The sequence below is a fragment of the Belonocnema kinseyi genome, chromosome 6 (genome assembly GCF_010883055.1).
Source record: "Belonocnema kinseyi isolate 2016_QV_RU_SX_M_011 chromosome 6, B_treatae_v1, whole genome shotgun sequence".
NCBI lineage: Eukaryota > Metazoa > Arthropoda > Insecta > Hymenoptera > Cynipidae > Belonocnema > Belonocnema kinseyi.
Window position 1 is genome coordinate 5,101,840 of NC_046662.1, and position 17,807 is coordinate 5,119,646.

A 17,807-nucleotide genomic window follows, 5' to 3' on the forward strand; every position below is an offset into this window, starting at 1 on the left:
TGAATTCTCATCTTCAAGTGGACGTTTTAATGTCAACCCTTTCATTCATAATTTGAAGTATTTGACTGTTTCGCGCGTAAACTCAGTTCCGCTCGTTACACACCTTAATTCCAAAGCAGCTTGGGCTGCAAAAGCCCAAGTCCAGGGGCCGTGTAGCGATTTCGGCGTGGTGCTTCTGGCGAATAAACGTATACTAATCAGCTTTGATGAATTAGTGAAATATATAATATCATTTTCAGGAATCAACCATCTTAATTTTTCAAGTTTTCACGGAAGACAATTTTTTCCTATGTTTAAAAAAACTATTCTTCGGTTTTGCTTTTACGAAAACAAGTAGAAAGAATTTTTAATTTCGATGTTTGTCATTATTGGAGGATATTCGCAAGCTTTTGACTGCACGAAAGTATATTACTAGAACTTATAAAATACTATTTATGTTTCTACTTTATAAAACTAAAATATTAGTCAATTCGTCAATCATATTTGAAATAAATTACTTCAATTTTCAATAAAAAAATGTTTAATAGATTGATCATTTAAACTGAAAAATGCGCTCTATCATAAAAATATTAATTAATAACTTATGTATAACGCTGAGTTCGCGGCTGAGTCGATGCTCGAAACTGAGATTACTGAGGTCATAATTCCACAGCGACTTGGGCTTCTGAGGCCCAAGTCGAGCGGGAGGCTGAACATCCGCGCACGCTGGTAACGCCACCGCCCATCGCTGGGGGTTTTATTAATCCATCTGTTGTGCGCAAACGACGACCTAAGTCCCGGGATCTTAGCTGCACAGTTTGTCTCTCCATGTGTGTCAAAAATATTATACCTACGTGTATGTCAAGAACAGCACTAACCTTCCTGACATTTCCACGCATACGTCCATGACATTTTGATTCTATTATATTAATTTTTAGTTAGCAAATTGTACTATTTCAAGTTAATGAAAAATTGGTCATGTTAATTAATCGTATTCTAACGGACCGCGAGTTTTTCAACTGCGTATGTCCCCAAAAGCATTATTATTGATAGTATATCTTTATTGATTCAAAATAGAGCCGCGCTTTTCGGCACATGCGCAGTTGGAAAAGTGGCTTAAAGTGGGGGTATCGATACTTATCGATACAACGCCGAGGCAGCCAATGAACGTTGCTGGATACAAATATCTTAACGACTCGCGGTGGATGTGGGGGCTCCTCCAGAGGGGAACATCGGGAGCGTATACGTTTTAAGGTGAGGGACATAGGTGGAAGTTTACTGTAAATTCATTTTACCGGCTTTATAGACAACTTCCAAGTCATATTCGGCTAATTGTAATTTCCACCTTGTTACTATAGAACAAGGATCTTTGCAATTTTGGTACTGAACTAATGGTTTGTGATCGATTACTAGTCTTGAACTATCCATTTGTTATAAAAAATATCATATGTGCTCGCTTGCAACTCGTACTGAAATCATATTCATCGAAAAAGTCTCTCTTCTCCCCCCAGGTGCATAATATACTATTAAACTTCAGTTTCAAGAGTTGATGGCTTTAATTTGTAGTTTGTTCCCGGAAAAAACTGGGAAATGATGGAGAATTTTGTTCTTTGATTAAAATGGCCATCCACAATGACTGTAAATACCGAATGAACTTTTTCCAGGACCTTATCGAAAAGTTCTACTTGAACCCAAAGCGAATTTTCAACCTTCCGGATCAACCCAACACTTACGTTGAAGTGGATTTGGAAGAAGAGTGGATCATCCCGGATGCGATGCCATTCACAAAATCGAAATGGACCCCATTTGCCGGAATGAAAGTCAGAGGAATGGTTCATAGAGTTGTTATCAGAGGAGAAGTGGCTTATGTAGAAGGACAGGTGCTCGTGAATCCTGGCTTTGGGCAGGACATTCGAGATGTTCAGTTGAAGATTAAAGAACAGACTCACAATTCGCTCTTGACACTTGAGGTTCCCCTAAGTCGCCCCAATTCTGCACTCAACAATATTTCTCCCAGTCTGGAAAGGATCGGTAAACCAGTAGAGTTTTTGGAAGATGACCAACCAGGTATGAAACAGGGCCTGGAATCTTGGGTCGCTATTTTTTACGTTTAGATTTACATTTAAACGATTTAAATCATCTACATTTAAATCATATGAAAATCCAGTTTTAAAGATTTAAAGAATTAAAAATTAGGAGTGCACAGAAACGTAAACAGTGAGGTATTGGAATATATACCTATATATAATGTCGCTACCGCTCTCGCCCCACTCCCACGAGAAACTGCGTGAGCCAGCAGTTCTAGGAAGGCTGAGAGCGGGGTGACTTAAAGCGAGAGTTTGGTGTATTTATAAGACGATTCGGAATCGGTTCAGAATTTAAGAATTTACAGATTTGAATGGTAAAAATTGAACGGCTTTAATGGGAAAGTTTTAATAGTTAAGCCAATGCAAACTCTCGATTTAAACTTTATAGACGATTAAATTTTTTTTAATACATTTAAAATACAATATTCATAATTAAAGGCTTTAATTGAATTTAAAATATTGTTTTAGTCTAAATTTGAAAGTTTGAATTTTTTTAATTGATAAAAATAACAATTGCCTGATATTCAGAAATTATTGATTGTCCATGTGAAATCAATAATTGTCGAAAAATATGCAAACCTGAACAAAAAAGTAAATATAGATTTTTACAGATTTCGAACAAAAAATTTAGAAAACATTTTAAGATTTACGGCAGGTTTCATAGAATAAAAAACGTTTTCTTAAGATCCCTAGACAAATTGAAAGCAACAGTTACTTTCAATTTCATTGCCAAAAATGAAGATTTTAATTAAATATTTTTTATTTTGTAGGATTGAAAAAAAAATAGAGGAAGAATTGGAATCATTTTAAAATATGTTTGGAATTTTTGCAAAAAATGTCAAGAATAACTTAAAAATTAAATATATGTAAAATAATATGTAGATGTTTCAAAATTTTGAAGCTTTTTAAGAATTTTAAAACTATTTATAATGAAAATGATTTAATTTTTGATTTAAGAATTGTTCTTGAGATTATTACTGTTAATATTATAAAGAAATTTGCTAAATGAATGCATTAATCAGCAAGTTTTAAACAGAAATTGTTTTTTACGTCGTTTTTTTAAATTAGGAACTTTATGCAAATTTCAGAAAAATTCATAAATTGTTAATTCGATGTCGGACTTATAAATTGGGATTTTCTTATTAAATTCAGCAACATTTATGATTAGTTGACACAATTTAATTAGGAACTTCATGATAATTTCAGGAAAATTCATAATTAGTTGATGAATTTTATATTTTCTTTTAAACGAATTTAATAAACAAATGCATTATCCTGAAGCTGAGATTTAAAAAAAAACTTCCATCGAAAAATGCCCAAATAAGGTATATGCTTATTAAATTTGTTTAAAATGTGATAGAATTTATCAAATAATTATAAGTGTTAATGAAATTTTCATTAAGTTACCAATTAAAAAGAGTCTGACATCGAAAAAAAAGAAGTTTTCCTTCGAATAATGTCCGAATAATGCATTTGTTGAAAAAATCATATGATTAATCACCAAATTATGAAATATTCTAACATCAGCATAAAGTTTTTAATTTAAAAAAAAAAATGAAATTGAAAAAAACGAATTTTTCTATCGAAAAATGGCTAATTATTGTATTTGTTTATAATATTAACAATAATAATCTCAAGAAGAAATTTCTTAATCATTCTATTGTTTTATCCAAATTTTTTCAATACAAATAAGAAAAAACGTAAAATTATGGAAAATCGTAAAAAGCATTCTTTCAACAAATAATTGTTTATATAGTTTTGTTTTTTTATTATATAATATTGGAATATCTTTAAATAATGTTACTTTATGAAACTAGGTAATTCCAATAATCATCAGAACACAATGAATTTATTTTTGGACCGGGAACTAATTGCAAAGTCTTATTAGTTAAACAAATGTAAATGCACGATTAAAACTTTATAAACCATTTTCAATTTTTTAAAATAATTTCAAATATTATTTCAGTCTAAAATATTATATTTTTAAACCATTCAATTTATAATTTTTCTATTAAGAAAAAGCACAATTACTAAATATTTAGAAATATCTCACTGTTCATTTAAAATCAGTAATTATAAATTAAATATTTAAAACAGAAAATTGTACAAAAATAGAAAATAATTATTTATTTCAAAAAATTCATTTGAAGGGAATATTTAATTTAGAAAGATTAACAAAATTATTCAAAATAAACGTGGAAGATTTTAAGGAAATTTGTTCAATTTGGCAGGATCTTAAAAAGATTTTTAACCAAAATTTTGTCTAAAATTCAAATAATTTTGAAATATGTTTAGAGATTTTCAAGCATTTCAAGGATTTTAAAACTATTTAAAATAAGAATAACTTTTTGAATTTGAGACGTGTTCAGTGTGTAAAAAATTTAATTGATCCATTTTCAATGCTCTTAGCTTAAAATTTCTTACAATGATATAATTTTTAAATTACAAAAATTTTGAATTTAACATTTTTGAATGAAAAAACTTTTAAACTTCATTTTTAAAAGTTTAGAAGTTGAATTTTTTACATTTTATTGACCCTGAAAAATGTTTTTGGTTAAAAATTCAACAACTAGATTTAAAGTTGTACTACTTTCTTACAAATAAAAAAAAAATCTTTCTTAAAATACGACTTTTTGGTCGAGAATTCTTTAATTATATCAAAAATTCGTCTTTTTCAGTAGTAAAATAATCTTTTTGTTTAATAATTCATTTTTACAAGTTGAAGAGTAAAGTTTTTGGTTGAGAATTCTTGTATTTTGTCAAAAATTAGTTTTTTTTTCGGTACAAGAATACTCTTTTTGTTTAAAAACCCACCATTTTAGTTAAAAATGTAACAACTAGGTTTTATAACTGAACTGCTTTTTTTAAAATAAAAATTAAACCTTTTGTGAAAATTGCACCATCTGTTTAAAAATTCGATTTTTTTCAAATTAATCTAGTTTAGTTAAAAATTCAACTTATGGTTTGAGAGTTCTTATATTTTATTCGAAATTTGTCTTTGTTAGGCATAAAATTAATATTTTTGTATAAAAATTTATCTTATTGGTTAAAAAAGTAACAACTTGGTTTTACAGCTGAACTGCTTTCTTAAAAATTCAACTTTTCCGTTGAGAATTCTTGAATTTTATTGAAAAATCGTCTTTTTTCGCTAGAAAATAAATCTTCTTGTTCAAAAATTTATCGTTTCAAGTTGAAAAGTAAACTTTTTGGCTGAGAATTCTTGTATTTTGTCAAAACTTTGTGTTTTTCGGTAGAAAATTATTATTGTTGTTTAAAAATTCATCATTTTAGTTAAAAATTTAAATTCTTTAAGTTGCTAACGTAGTTTATGGAAGATCCATCAGAGAAATAATTTAAAAAAAGCGGCAGAGGTCATCAAACAGATAGGGGGAATAGGCAAAAGAAGGTTAAAATAAAGATGAATGTGGAGAAAATTAATCTGTTTTGTTTAAAATGTTATATTTTTACATAAAGTGTCACCATTTCTTTTTTCTTTTTTTTTGTAAGAAATTGTTCCCCTATTTTCGAGAGAGACAGTTTTTTTTTGTTGTTTTAGAATTATCGACAAACTTGCTGAAACCGATCTCGCAAAAATCGAACGTCCATTTCATGGAAGGAGATGCGCGCGATCTTCCGAAATCTATCGCCGGACAACGAATCGTCTCCCCCGTGCCTTTTAGCTCAGGCATGAGGCACAGAACAAACAGTGGATCGAATTTCAGTCATCTAGTTGCACCAAGTATCCACACTGTTGGAAATCATGGTCTTATCAATCAAAACATACTTTCTGTGGATATGTTTAACAAACAGCAGTTGCGAGAAATCTTTATGCTGGCCGACACTCTCAAACTCTACGTGAGAAAAGAGCGACCTTTGGATCATGTTTTAAAAGTGCGTATTGCATTATTAAATTTACTTGATGGTCAACCAGGGTGGCCGCTGGACCCGGAAATGACAGAATTTAGAATTCAAATAATTTAACTTTTAATTTAAGAAGTGTTCAGTTTATAACAAAAATTTAATTTAACAATTTTTAATATTTCTAGCCTAAAACTGCTTAAAATGATTTGCAACTTTGTTTTGATTACTTTAAATGCAAAATTGTTTAGCTTTATTGGGAATGGTGGTCTTCCATTTCGCCACCTGGTGCAGAAAAATGGAACTAGAAAGAGTGGGTACAATTTTAAACATGTATTTTAATTTGGCCATAAAAGTGTTTTTACGATTGTTTCGTGAAGTATAAAACGATGATTAAATACTAAAAACAAATGTTCATCAAAAACAAATGGTTTTAGATCAAATTTTCATCTTGTACAGTGAGAGAACACATTTTTGCCAAATAGGTTTTTAAAAAAAAATACAATTATTTCATTACTTCAGATGAGTTTCAATGCATTGTAAACTTAAATAAAATTTAATTGATGTATAAAGTGACCAATTTTATCCATATTATTGGGAATGGCTAAACTGCGATACGCCACATGGTGACAAAAATCCGAACTAGAAAGAATAGGTACGATCTTATGGGAAAATGGGAAACCGAGAACAATTTTTAAATTCTCTGATTTTTCCTTGAATAATCTTTTATTTTTAATTATTAATATTCAAATATTAGCATTTTAATCTTGTAATACTTTTAACATAGAATATTTTATAACCGGAATAAAACAGTATTTCATACACAAATTTAGTATTTTCAAATTTATTCATTCATTAAAAAAAGTCTTTTCTATTATAAAAGATGGGTTTTTAACAAAATAATTGAATTATTAACATACTAGTTGAATATTCAACCTAAAAAGACAAATTCCCGACGAAAATGTGTCATAGTTTATATTTCAATTAAAAAAGAATGACATTTATACTACTAAAAAAAAGAATTCTAAATATGACTTCAACAAAAAATTAATTTTCTTTGAAACTGATGCATTTTTACACAACAAAAATGAAATTTCAAACTGAAAAATTATTTTTTTACCCAAAAATGCGAATTTTCAATTAAAAAAGATCAATCTTAAAAAATGGAAGTCAAATTTTTTGTTAAAAAATTAATTTTACACGAAAAAACAGTATATTCCACTAAACAGTTAAATTTTCAACCAAAGAAAATAAAAATAAAATTTCAATGAAAAAAATAAACATTTAACAATGTATTTCAATCTTTACCCAAGTATTTGAATTTTCAATTAAAAAAGGTTAAATTTCAACAAAAGAATTAAACTTTCAACCGTACAGATGAATTTTCAACTAAAAATAGAAATCTTTAGCAAAAAAATTTGTTAACAATTTGATTCAACCAAATCTTTCAAACAAATTAGTTGAATACTGAAGCAATGAAGAATGATTTTTAACCAAATAGTTGCATTTTTATCTCAAAAAGATGAATTTTTTAAAAAACAGATGCATTTTTAATAAATAAAAACAAATTTTTAGAAATAGTTGAATTTTCATCCAGATAATATTTCATCCTTTTTTCAACACCAAAATATTATATTTATACAGTAGAATTTTCAACCACACATTATCACTTTTTTAACAAAATTGTTGAATTTTCAAACAAACAGTTGAATTTGTATCGAATAAAGTTAACATTTTTGTCAAAGCATGTGAATTTTTAAGTAAAAAAGACAAACTTAAAAAAAAGAGTTCAATTTTCAACCGAAAAGTTACAGTTTTATTTTTTAAAAATTCCCAAAGAAGATTCCAGTTCATTTTATAACACTAAATGACCAAAATAAGAACTGTAAACAATTTTTAACCAAAATGGATGTATTTTTAAGAAAATTATTAAATTTTCAACCCAATATTAAAACTTATAACTAAAAGGATAATCTTTAGAAGAAAGTTGTGCCAATTCACATTCGAGATTCTTCAACTTGAAATGAGATTGTTAAATTTTAAACGCTCTTATTAGAAATTATACAATTTCAATTCCTTTTTAATATAATTTTACATTTAGAAAAAATTTTAGTAGGAAATTTTTCAATTTGGAATGGTTTTAATTAGAAATAATACAGTTTTAATTCCTTTGAATTTTAAATGATCGAATTTTTAGAATTGTATTCGGAAAATATTTCATTTTTAACGTTTTTTACTTGTTCTATTTTCGGAATTTTGTTTTAACCTTAAATCATTAAAATTCGCGAAAATTCATTTAAAAAAGGTTAGAATTCGTATTTAAATTCCAATCGTCTATTATTCATATTCTTTCCATAATTTGGACAAATAATTGTTCCTTTTTTGTTTCCTAAAAACAATTTTTGACAAAAATGTGGTTTTTTTCACTCTATAAGATTGAAATTTTATTTAAAACGATTTGTTTTTTATAGAGATTTGTTTTTAATCTTTAAATATTGTGTTGAACTTCACAAAACAATCGTAAAAACACTTTCATGAAAAAACTAAAATACATGTTTCAAATAGTACCTACTCTTTCTAGTTCCAGTTTTCGGCACTAGGTGGCGAAATAGCAGACCACTATTCCCAATGCCAATAATACGCATTCTAACCTCACTTTTGGATTAGATTTTTAAATAGTAAATATTTCATGTATAAAGTAATAAAAATTTCGTTTGAGTTCATTTTTGCTTTAGAATAGGTCATTTAAGTTTATAATCTTTTGAAAATGACAATAATAAGAACAATAATTGTTTTTTTTTAGAAAAATATTTCTGTCAAAAAGTGAGGTTTTTCACTGTTTAATTTGTAAATTCCATCTAAAGCACTTTGTTACCGATAAAGACTTATTTTTATTATCCAATAAATACTTAAAACTCCACAAACAAATTGTTAAAACGCTTTTATGCACAAATTAAAATGCATCTTTAAGATCGTGCCTATTCTTTCTAGTTCGAATTTTTGTCACCAGGTGGCGTATCGCAGTTTAAACTTTGTCAATAGTACGAATTTGTTTCTTTCATTGACCGTGAAAATAGTTTGCGAACCGGGGAAAAACCGGGAATTTTTTAAATGTTATTAGAACGGCCACCCTGTCAACTCTTAAAATTTTGGGATCTTTTTCAATTCATTGCAGGGTAAAGTAATGGCTTCCATATTTTACGAAGTGAGCACAAGAACATCTTGCAGTTTTGCTGCCGCTATGCTTCGACTAGGGGGATCCGTCATTCACATGGATGGAACGACTTCTTCTGTTCAGAAAGGCGAATCTTTGGAAGGTTATTCTTATTTTTAAATTGTTTTTTTTTTTTTTTTTAAATTAGTTTCCAGTGCGTAAGATCTCATATCTTCAGCAGAATGATTTTCTAAGTCAATAATTCCTTTTTACAGATTCTGTCGCAGTGATGGCTGGATACGCCGATGTTGTGGTCCTCAGACATCCAGAACGGGATGCCGTTTCTGTAAGTCATAAATGTGAAATTGAGTATAATTTTTTTGTCCTCCAAGTGCCTGGTTTATTTAGGCATTCAGAATAATATGAAATCTTCTAAACGCCTGACGCGTTTTAGGCAATTAGAAGTAACAAACGGATTATTAAAACACATTAAATGATTTTGTAACATTTTATTTTTTTCTGATTAATGAAAGATATTTTTAAAAAAATATTAAGAATAATGATTTAAAAATGAATTATCTACAAAACAGTTAAATTTTAAACCCGAGAGTATAAATTTTTAGTAAAAAAATGAATTTTCAATCAATCAGATAAATGCACAACATACTTTAATTTTCAGTTGGAAAAATTAATTTTTAACAAAAAAAAGTGGAATTTTCCAGACAAAAAATTAATTTGCTACCAAAAGAAGCGAATTTTCAATAAAATACATAATTTTTTTATCGAATTAGTTGAACTTTTATACAAGAAGATTAATTCTCTATCATAAAGATGCATTTGCAACAAATTACATCAATTTTCAACTATTCAGTTTGAACAATGGATGTGATGCTAGTTCCTAAAAATTATCAACTAAATAGTGGAATTTCTTAAGTAAACTAAACTAAACTAAACTAAAAACAGTTTAATTTGGTACCAAATAGTTCGCTTTTCTACAAAATAGTTTCATTTTTTAAGCAAAAAATAGGAATTTTCTAAGAAAGAGTTGAATTTTCAACCCGAGGATATGAATTTTTAACAAAAAACGTAAATTTGTAACCAACCAGATCAATGTTCAGAAAAATAGTTCAATTTTCATTAAAAAAAATTAAATTTTGTAAAAGAATAAAACGAATTTTCAACACAGAATATTATTTTTCTGCCAAAAAAGACGAATTTTCGACAAAATGCATACATTTTGGATCAAATAGTGGAATTTTCAACGAAGAAGATACTTCTCTAATAAAAAAAAAAAAACAATTTTCATAACCGAAAATGGTGTAGTTAAATTTTCATTTAGGAGAATTTATTTTTAATTAAAAAAAAACAATATTCTACAAAACTGTTCAATTTTATTATAAGTAACTAAATTTTCTAGAAATCAGATCAATTTTTAACCCCAGAAAATTAATTTTCTGGAAACCAGTTTAATGTTTAATAATATAGTTAAATTGTCAGTTAAAAAAAAAAAATAACAAAGAATGAACGAATTTTCAACTTGAATTAAGAATCGTTGTTAAAAAACAGTATATTTTAAGGGAGTATTTCAATTTTTACCCAAGTAGTGGAAATTACAACTTAAAAAGATTACAACTTGAAAATATTGATAGTCGATATTTTAGGTAAAAATAAAAAAGTATCTGGAGCAAATTTTTAAGCCACCAAGACAAATTTTTAACCAAGCCTTTAAATTTTGAACCAAAAACTTGATTTTCTTCCAAAAAAGTTGAATTGTTCACTAGAAAGGCTGAACTTTCTACCGAAAGAGATGAATTTTAAATATTTAAAGGGATTTTAACGTTTTACAAAAATTTCATAAAGAATTGAATGATTCCAAAGATTTAAAAAAAGGTAGATTTCAACAGGTTTCAAAACATTTAGAGGATTGCAAAAGATTTTAGACGTATTTCAAATGATTCAATAATTTCAATATATATTTATTTAAAAAAGATTTCACAAATATTTCAAAAGATTTGAAGGATTTCAAAGATTTAAAAATGGCATGCACTACATTAAAAAATTCTAAAACATTTGAAAGATTTGAAGGATTTTAACGGTTTCAAATTTGCTTAGAATATTTCAAAAGATTTTCCATGATTTAATGATTTCATCAGAATAAAAGAGATTTCAGAACGATTTCACAAATATTTCAAAAAATTTATTAGGATTTCAAAGGATGCAGTATAACAGATTTTAAAGATTTTAAATGATTTCAAAATTTTTAGATAACATTTCACAAAGATTTTAAATATTCCAGTGATTTAAAAGATAATAGAAAAGTTTTCAAAACAAATTTCACAAATATTTTAAAGAATTCGTAAGGATTTCAAAATATTTTAGAACATTTCAAAGATTTTAACAATTTCATAAGTTTTCAATGAATATCGAGAAGATTTTAATAAATATTGGAAAAATAATTCAGAAATATTGCAGAATTTTTGAAAGATTCTATAATATTTCTCAAAAGTTTCTCAGCAATTTCAAAATTTCACAATAATTTTAAATGGTTCAAAATATTCTCTTGAACTCACAAAGATTTCAAAGCATTTAAAAGATTTCACGGATTTCAAAATATTTGCAAAAATTTACAAAGATTTAAAAATATCCCCAAAGATATCATAAATAAAACTTATGTACGCAAAAATATCAGAATTTGTTCATGGTTCTGCTTTCTTTAGAAATAAAAAAAAATCAAATGGCTCATTTTTTACATACGTAAGAAACAGTTACTTCATTATTTGATGTAAAAAAATGAGCAGGAAGAACTTAATTTTTTGACCTGGGAAACCTGAAAAAGACCTTGAATTTTATAAAGAAAAATCGCTGGACACCCTGCTATTATTTTATCAAAGTTTATTTCATTTTTTCGTCGCAACACAGTTTAGGATGTAAGATTTTCTTCTTTTTTTCTTTATCCACACTCCCCTGTGCCAGGGAGAGAAACATTTAGCCTAGGTTGGAGAGAGAGGTCTCCTTGCAAGTAAAAACGCGTAACCTATTTGGCCATGACGATGTGAATTAATGCCTCGAAAATTTTGAAATGCCTCAGGATAGAGTATGATAAGAGTTATTGGATGAAAATTTGTATAGTATAGTGAAATGGTGCACGTGAGCAAGTAGGTAAAGTTAACAATAGATGGCGTCTTTTGGACTTGACTAGTGGCGCTAAGTATGGTTTAAATTTGGGTAAAAGAGATCCAAACTACAATAGGCAGAAGGACGAAAAGTTATAATTACAACGCGTGGTGGCTGTGAGCCTGAAAAGAAGTTAGAGAAGTAAATTATTCGATTTGAAAAATTGAATGATAGGAAGAAAAGCTTTGTTTTTTCGGATGGAATAGGAAGGGTTCAACACTAAATGGTGGAAAAAAAGAATTTTAAATAAGGGAATATTCAAGTGATTTTCTAGAAGGGCAACTCCCGCCGTCGATGAATTTTTTCCTAGTTAGACTAGCTGATAAATTATAATGAGTGGAACATAACCTTGAAATTATTACTACCGATTTTCTCTCAAATTTAGATTTGTAAAATCATGGTTTTTTCAAATTTTAGATGGGTCAAAGAATGTTTGAAAATAATATTGACCAATCCCAGCCGAATCTGAAACTCTACCCCAGATATCTAAAGCAGATCTCAGGTGTCGTGGGAGGACTACTGACCATATATCTGTGTGTGGAAGTTTTATGTCATGAAAGTTACCTCTTTAGTAGCAAGTTTAGCCAAATTATCTGCATGTTCGTTGCCCAGAATACCCCTATCACCAGGGACCCATACTAGAGTTATGTTGAGTTTGTTATTTGATGCTATGAAGAGAATATTCCGAATGTTGTGAATAATGCATGACGTAGAAGAAGAGGCATTGAGGATTTGACAAGCTTGCAGAACACTTTTTAAATCAGAGAAAATGACTGAAGATGAAATTTGGTTATCCAAAATATGTTGAATTGTTTCACTAATCACCCCTGCTTTCGCAGTATAGATAGAGGCGTGTTCGGAAATCTTTATTTTCATTTCAATGTTTTATTATGGGGAATAAATAGAAGCTCCCACGAATGATTCTGGGAATTTTGAACCTTTGAGTTTGTAATATGATTTTAGTAAGAAAAAATTCTTGTGCAGATTGAATTGAGTCGTTAGAAAAGTTTTAATGAGAAATTCATCCGATAGTAGCTGAAATCTAGATTTAACATGGAGTTTTTCCGGTTCCGCTCGCATAACTATAATGGGTGTTGAAATACGGTAACCACCGATTATACGTAAAAATCTATTATGCAGTTGGTTTATTTTCTGAAAGTAGGTATCACCAGAACTGATGAATAGAGCATGGCATCCATAATCAAAAGAGCTCCTGCCTAAAGAACGAAATAACATCTGAAGTACTTGGGTGTGAGAACCCCACCATGTACCGCAGAGACAGTTTAGAATATTGAGTACCTTGTTGCCTCTATTCATTATTTTTAGAAAGTGTAGATCCCACGATAGTGTGCAATGAAAAAAACCCGAAAAACGTAGCGGATTCAGATGGGTAGATGATGTCATCAACCAGGATATGGACATTTTGTGGTAAATTTGCTGTACGAATTGGAAATATAACTAGTTTCGATTTTTCTTTAGAGATAGACAATCGTTTCATCCTCAAAAAGATGATTATACTATTCAGGCTTTATTGAAGAACCGAAATACACTCCTCCAAGTCGTATGACGTAAAATAGAGAGCTATATCATCGGCAAATTCCAATATACCACAGCCCGGGTAGATAATTGAATGTAGTTTCCGAGTATAAATAGTATAGAAGACAGGACTAAGGATGCAGCCCTGTGGAAGACCTTTTCGAACTTTAAAGGGTTCTTTATTTCCACCATTAATTCTAAAGAAAAGCTTTCGTTCATGGGTTAAGTTGAGAACAAATTTACAAATTTTATTTGGAAAACCAATTTCTAGGAGCTCATTGACCAAGATATTTGGAATAACATTGTCATAAGCAACTTTAACATCCAAGAAGAGGCAGGCTGTAAACTGGGTTCTTGCTTGTGATGAATATAGTTCAGAAGAGAGGATGGCCAGATTATCAGCACAGGAAGGATTTTTCTTAAATCCATATTGAGTTGGAGGAATGATATTTTGATTCTCGAGCCAATGAACAAATCTGTTCTGTATAAGTTTCTCTGTAATTTTAAGAAAGCAAGAGGCTAGTGAAATTGGTCGAAATTTTTTCTGTCACTTTTTGGAAGAAGAAAGATTAGAAACTCTTTCCAGGAATCAGGGAAAACATTTTCGTTAACAATGTGATTTAAAATGTGGAGCAAACGGAGAAGGGAGGATTTTGGAAGGTTTGATAATACTTCGAAACTTATTTTGTCAAGTCCAGGAGAGGATTTGAGTTTCAAACTTCTCAAAACAGTAGTAAGCTCGTCAAAAGTGAAAGGTTGGTAAAAAAGTGCAAGATGCTGTGGTGTAGCATCAATGCTAGTAGAAGGAAGGAGAATATCATTCTGAGGGGAAGGATTATTTTCAGAGAACTCTGGGAGAGGGGGAATCGCTATATTAGAGAAATCATTGGACATTGCTAAAAAACTATCAATGTAAGCATTCATTCATATGCTCTAATGTGTCTAAATTTATAAAGCTAGAAGTAGGCGAAAGCGGATTCAATAGTCTGTGCCGGAAACCTTTTATTTTATTCCAAACATTTGAAATAGGAGAGTTGAAAGACAAGGATTCGCAATATGATCTGAAGCTCGAGCATTTAATAGCTTTAAATTTTTTTTGTAGATGATGCTTGATTTGAAAATCGATAAAGTTATCGTGACTGGAAGAGGCCATGTAATGTTTGAATTTAGCTAATCTTATACAGGCAATCTTCTCACCTTCATCGTTCTACCAGGGAGGGGAGTTCGGATAAAACTTCTTCCTGGATGGTTTCCTATCTATCTTAGGGTCTGACTTATGAAGAGCTTCATCTATATCTTTTACAAAACTATAATATGCACTGTTGATGTCATGAGGTGATTTTAATTTTTGGTGATTGTCATCTTTATGAATTGATGACAAAAACGATTTAAAAAACTTTCTAGTCGACTCTTTTCAAGTTGTATTTATGTGAGAAAAACTGATAATGTGAAAACGGGATGCCCATATCGATTTTTATTGGAAAGTGATCACTCCCCATTTTATCATCGAGAACTGACCATGAGGTAATTAGTCAGTTAAGGCATTAAAGAGAGAGATTCCTGGCTGGTAAGAAACATCACAACCCCAAGGTGGATGATGGACATTGAAATCCCCGCTAATTAAAATATAAGGAAAATTAGACGTTGAGTCAAAGAATGTATCCTAATTAACAGCGCGAGTGGAGGTGCGAGGGTTCCTATAAATATGTACTATGAGTAATTCTCCCAGATCAGTTGGAATGACTGTCGCTAGGGTGTCAAAAGATTCGTCTACACAGTAAATTGAATGAACTTGTTTAAAAGGAATATCGTTTCTAATAGCTATCATTAGACCTCCCCCTATGCAATTAGGGCGATCTTTTCTTAAGACGTTGAAACCTTTAAAAATAAACGTAGATTGAGGTTTAAGCCAGGTTTCACTTGATAAGATAATCTTAAATTTATTTGGGATTTTTTCTAATGAGCCCTTTTTGGGGAAAATACTTCGACAGTTCCATTGAAGAATGTTTAAAGAGTTCTCCATAGTCACTCCCTAAAAACAAGTGTGGGAAGTTGCAGCCAGTAAGGAAGGTAGAGAGTAGGGTTTGGGAGGAGCCAGAGAGAGAGTGAACTGAAACTATTCAGTATGGTAAGCAAAGGAGCCAGATGATTGCAAATCTGTGTCAAGGTAGACATCAAATGCAAAAAATGTTCGAGCAAACTGTGGGAGAAGGGAAGAAATATAAGAAGAGGGTGAAATAGAGGGGCATGGGCTTCCATTATTAGGTGATGACAAATTAGCAGTTATCTCGGTTGCAGTGGGTAAGGGAGAATTTTTATTTAAGAGGTTCGTGGCAGCACTTGGATTCTTATGATTGCTGTTATGGCGAGAATTGTTAGTTGGGGCTTGTTGTTGCTGCTTGTGGTGGTGTTCAGAGCGTGATGATTTGGTTTAATGAAGGAAGTGACGGCAGAAAACGATTGTTGTAGATTTGAGATAGGATTACCCATAGCGGAATTACCCATAGCGGAATTACCCGTAGCGGAATTACCCATAGCGGATAGAAATTTGATCTACAAATTCTGGTCCTTTTTTGTTTGAAGCTAAATGAGGGCCTTTGCAATTGAGACACTTGAGGGAATTTTCTTGAGTGATTTTTCTTGAGGACACGCAACTCTGGCTTCATGGGGAAGACCACCACAGAAACGACAGCGAGGGTTTTTACACTGTTTAACCACATAACCAAATCTGCAGCACTGTTAAGAGATTTTAGGTTGAGTGATGTAGGGTTCGACCTTAATTCTCAGATGAAAGATATTAATAAAATCCGTGATTTCCTGACCTTCGTATATGACCTGCATTGTTTTTATTTTTATATATTCTCCTTTATCATTCTTAACGACAAAACGACGGGCACTAAGAACCGCACATTTAGAGCTTGTCGCCGAGTATCTAGTGATATCATCCTCCGTATTTTCCAAGGGAACATCACGTACTATACCTTCGCGAGCAATACGCTAATTAGGGATGAAGGCAACTAGGTTGGATTTATCTAGTAAAGCCATGTTATCAACAATCTTTTTCGCGCCTTTACTATTATAACATTCGACAAGAACTCTAGAGAAACCCGATTTGTGAATTTGTTTGATTTGACCGGGAACTGAAGTGTTAAGTATTTTCCCCACCACCATCACGTGTTTAGGTTCACAACCTGCTTTTGATTCTACAGTACGGAAAAATGGACCCTTGTTATGAGCTGAGTATCGGTTTTTGAGAAGCTGGTCATATGAATTGAAAACATTATACTCGGTTGTATCTTGCACTTTGTTTTTTTTTTCATGGGGCATGGCTTCGTGGAGGTGAGAGGAGTTAAGCTTCCCCGGCCTCGTGTCCGTGGGGTTGGGGTTATATGTTCGTGCCCGTGCGCCGAGGTACCCAGATTTTGTGAGCTCTGAGAGTTCTCCATTAAGGTTCTTGAGTGAACTATTAAGTACCACTTCATTCAATGAACTGTCCTGATCCATCTGCTCAACGTAATTTGGAGATTCCCCATTATCCAGGGAGTCCGAGTTCCCTGTGAACTCCGCCATTTTATGGCGCAGGGGAGACCGTAAGGCCTTATGAAATAAACTAACACCTACCTGCTCTCAGTGGAGGAAATTGTGGACTCAGAAAGTGAAAGGAAAGAAAACTGTGAAAAGAGGCAAATATTTCGTGAAGGCTCGTTACGACAGAATAGCTGCTACTGTATTACTAGGCAGTCTGATAAGTCCCTGAAAAATGAAACACGGAGACGGTTTTTTGGCCAAAGTCGGTTTTATTTTTCAACATACTCTCCTTTTAGCTCGATACAGCGAGTCCAACGATTTTCTAACTTTTTGATACCGTCCGAAAAGTACTCGATCGGAAGGTCTCCAAAATGCGCCTCAGTTTCAGTTATGAGCTCCTCATTTGAGTAAAAACGCTTACCGGTGAGCCATTTCTTCAGGTTAGGGAACAAGTAATAGTCGCTGGGGGCCAGGTCTGGTGAATACGGTGG

The 17,807-nt window shown here is 30.9% G+C and overlaps 1 protein-coding gene across 1 annotated transcript in view; it reads left to right on the top strand.

Annotated features, from left to right (window-relative positions):
• The window catches only part of LOC117174545 (CAD protein), a 179,722-nt gene that overhangs the window by 146,409 nt on the left and 15,506 nt on the right, over positions 1-17,807 (top strand). Inside the window, exons 21-24 of the mRNA XM_033363749.1 lie at positions 1,644-2,046; positions 5,623-5,957; positions 9,100-9,241; positions 9,354-9,424. Of these exons, the coding sequence (XP_033219640.1) occupies positions 1,644-2,046; positions 5,623-5,957; positions 9,100-9,241; positions 9,354-9,424 (951 nt within the window). The remainder of the gene's footprint in view (positions 1-1,643; positions 2,047-5,622; positions 5,958-9,099; positions 9,242-9,353; positions 9,425-17,807) is intronic.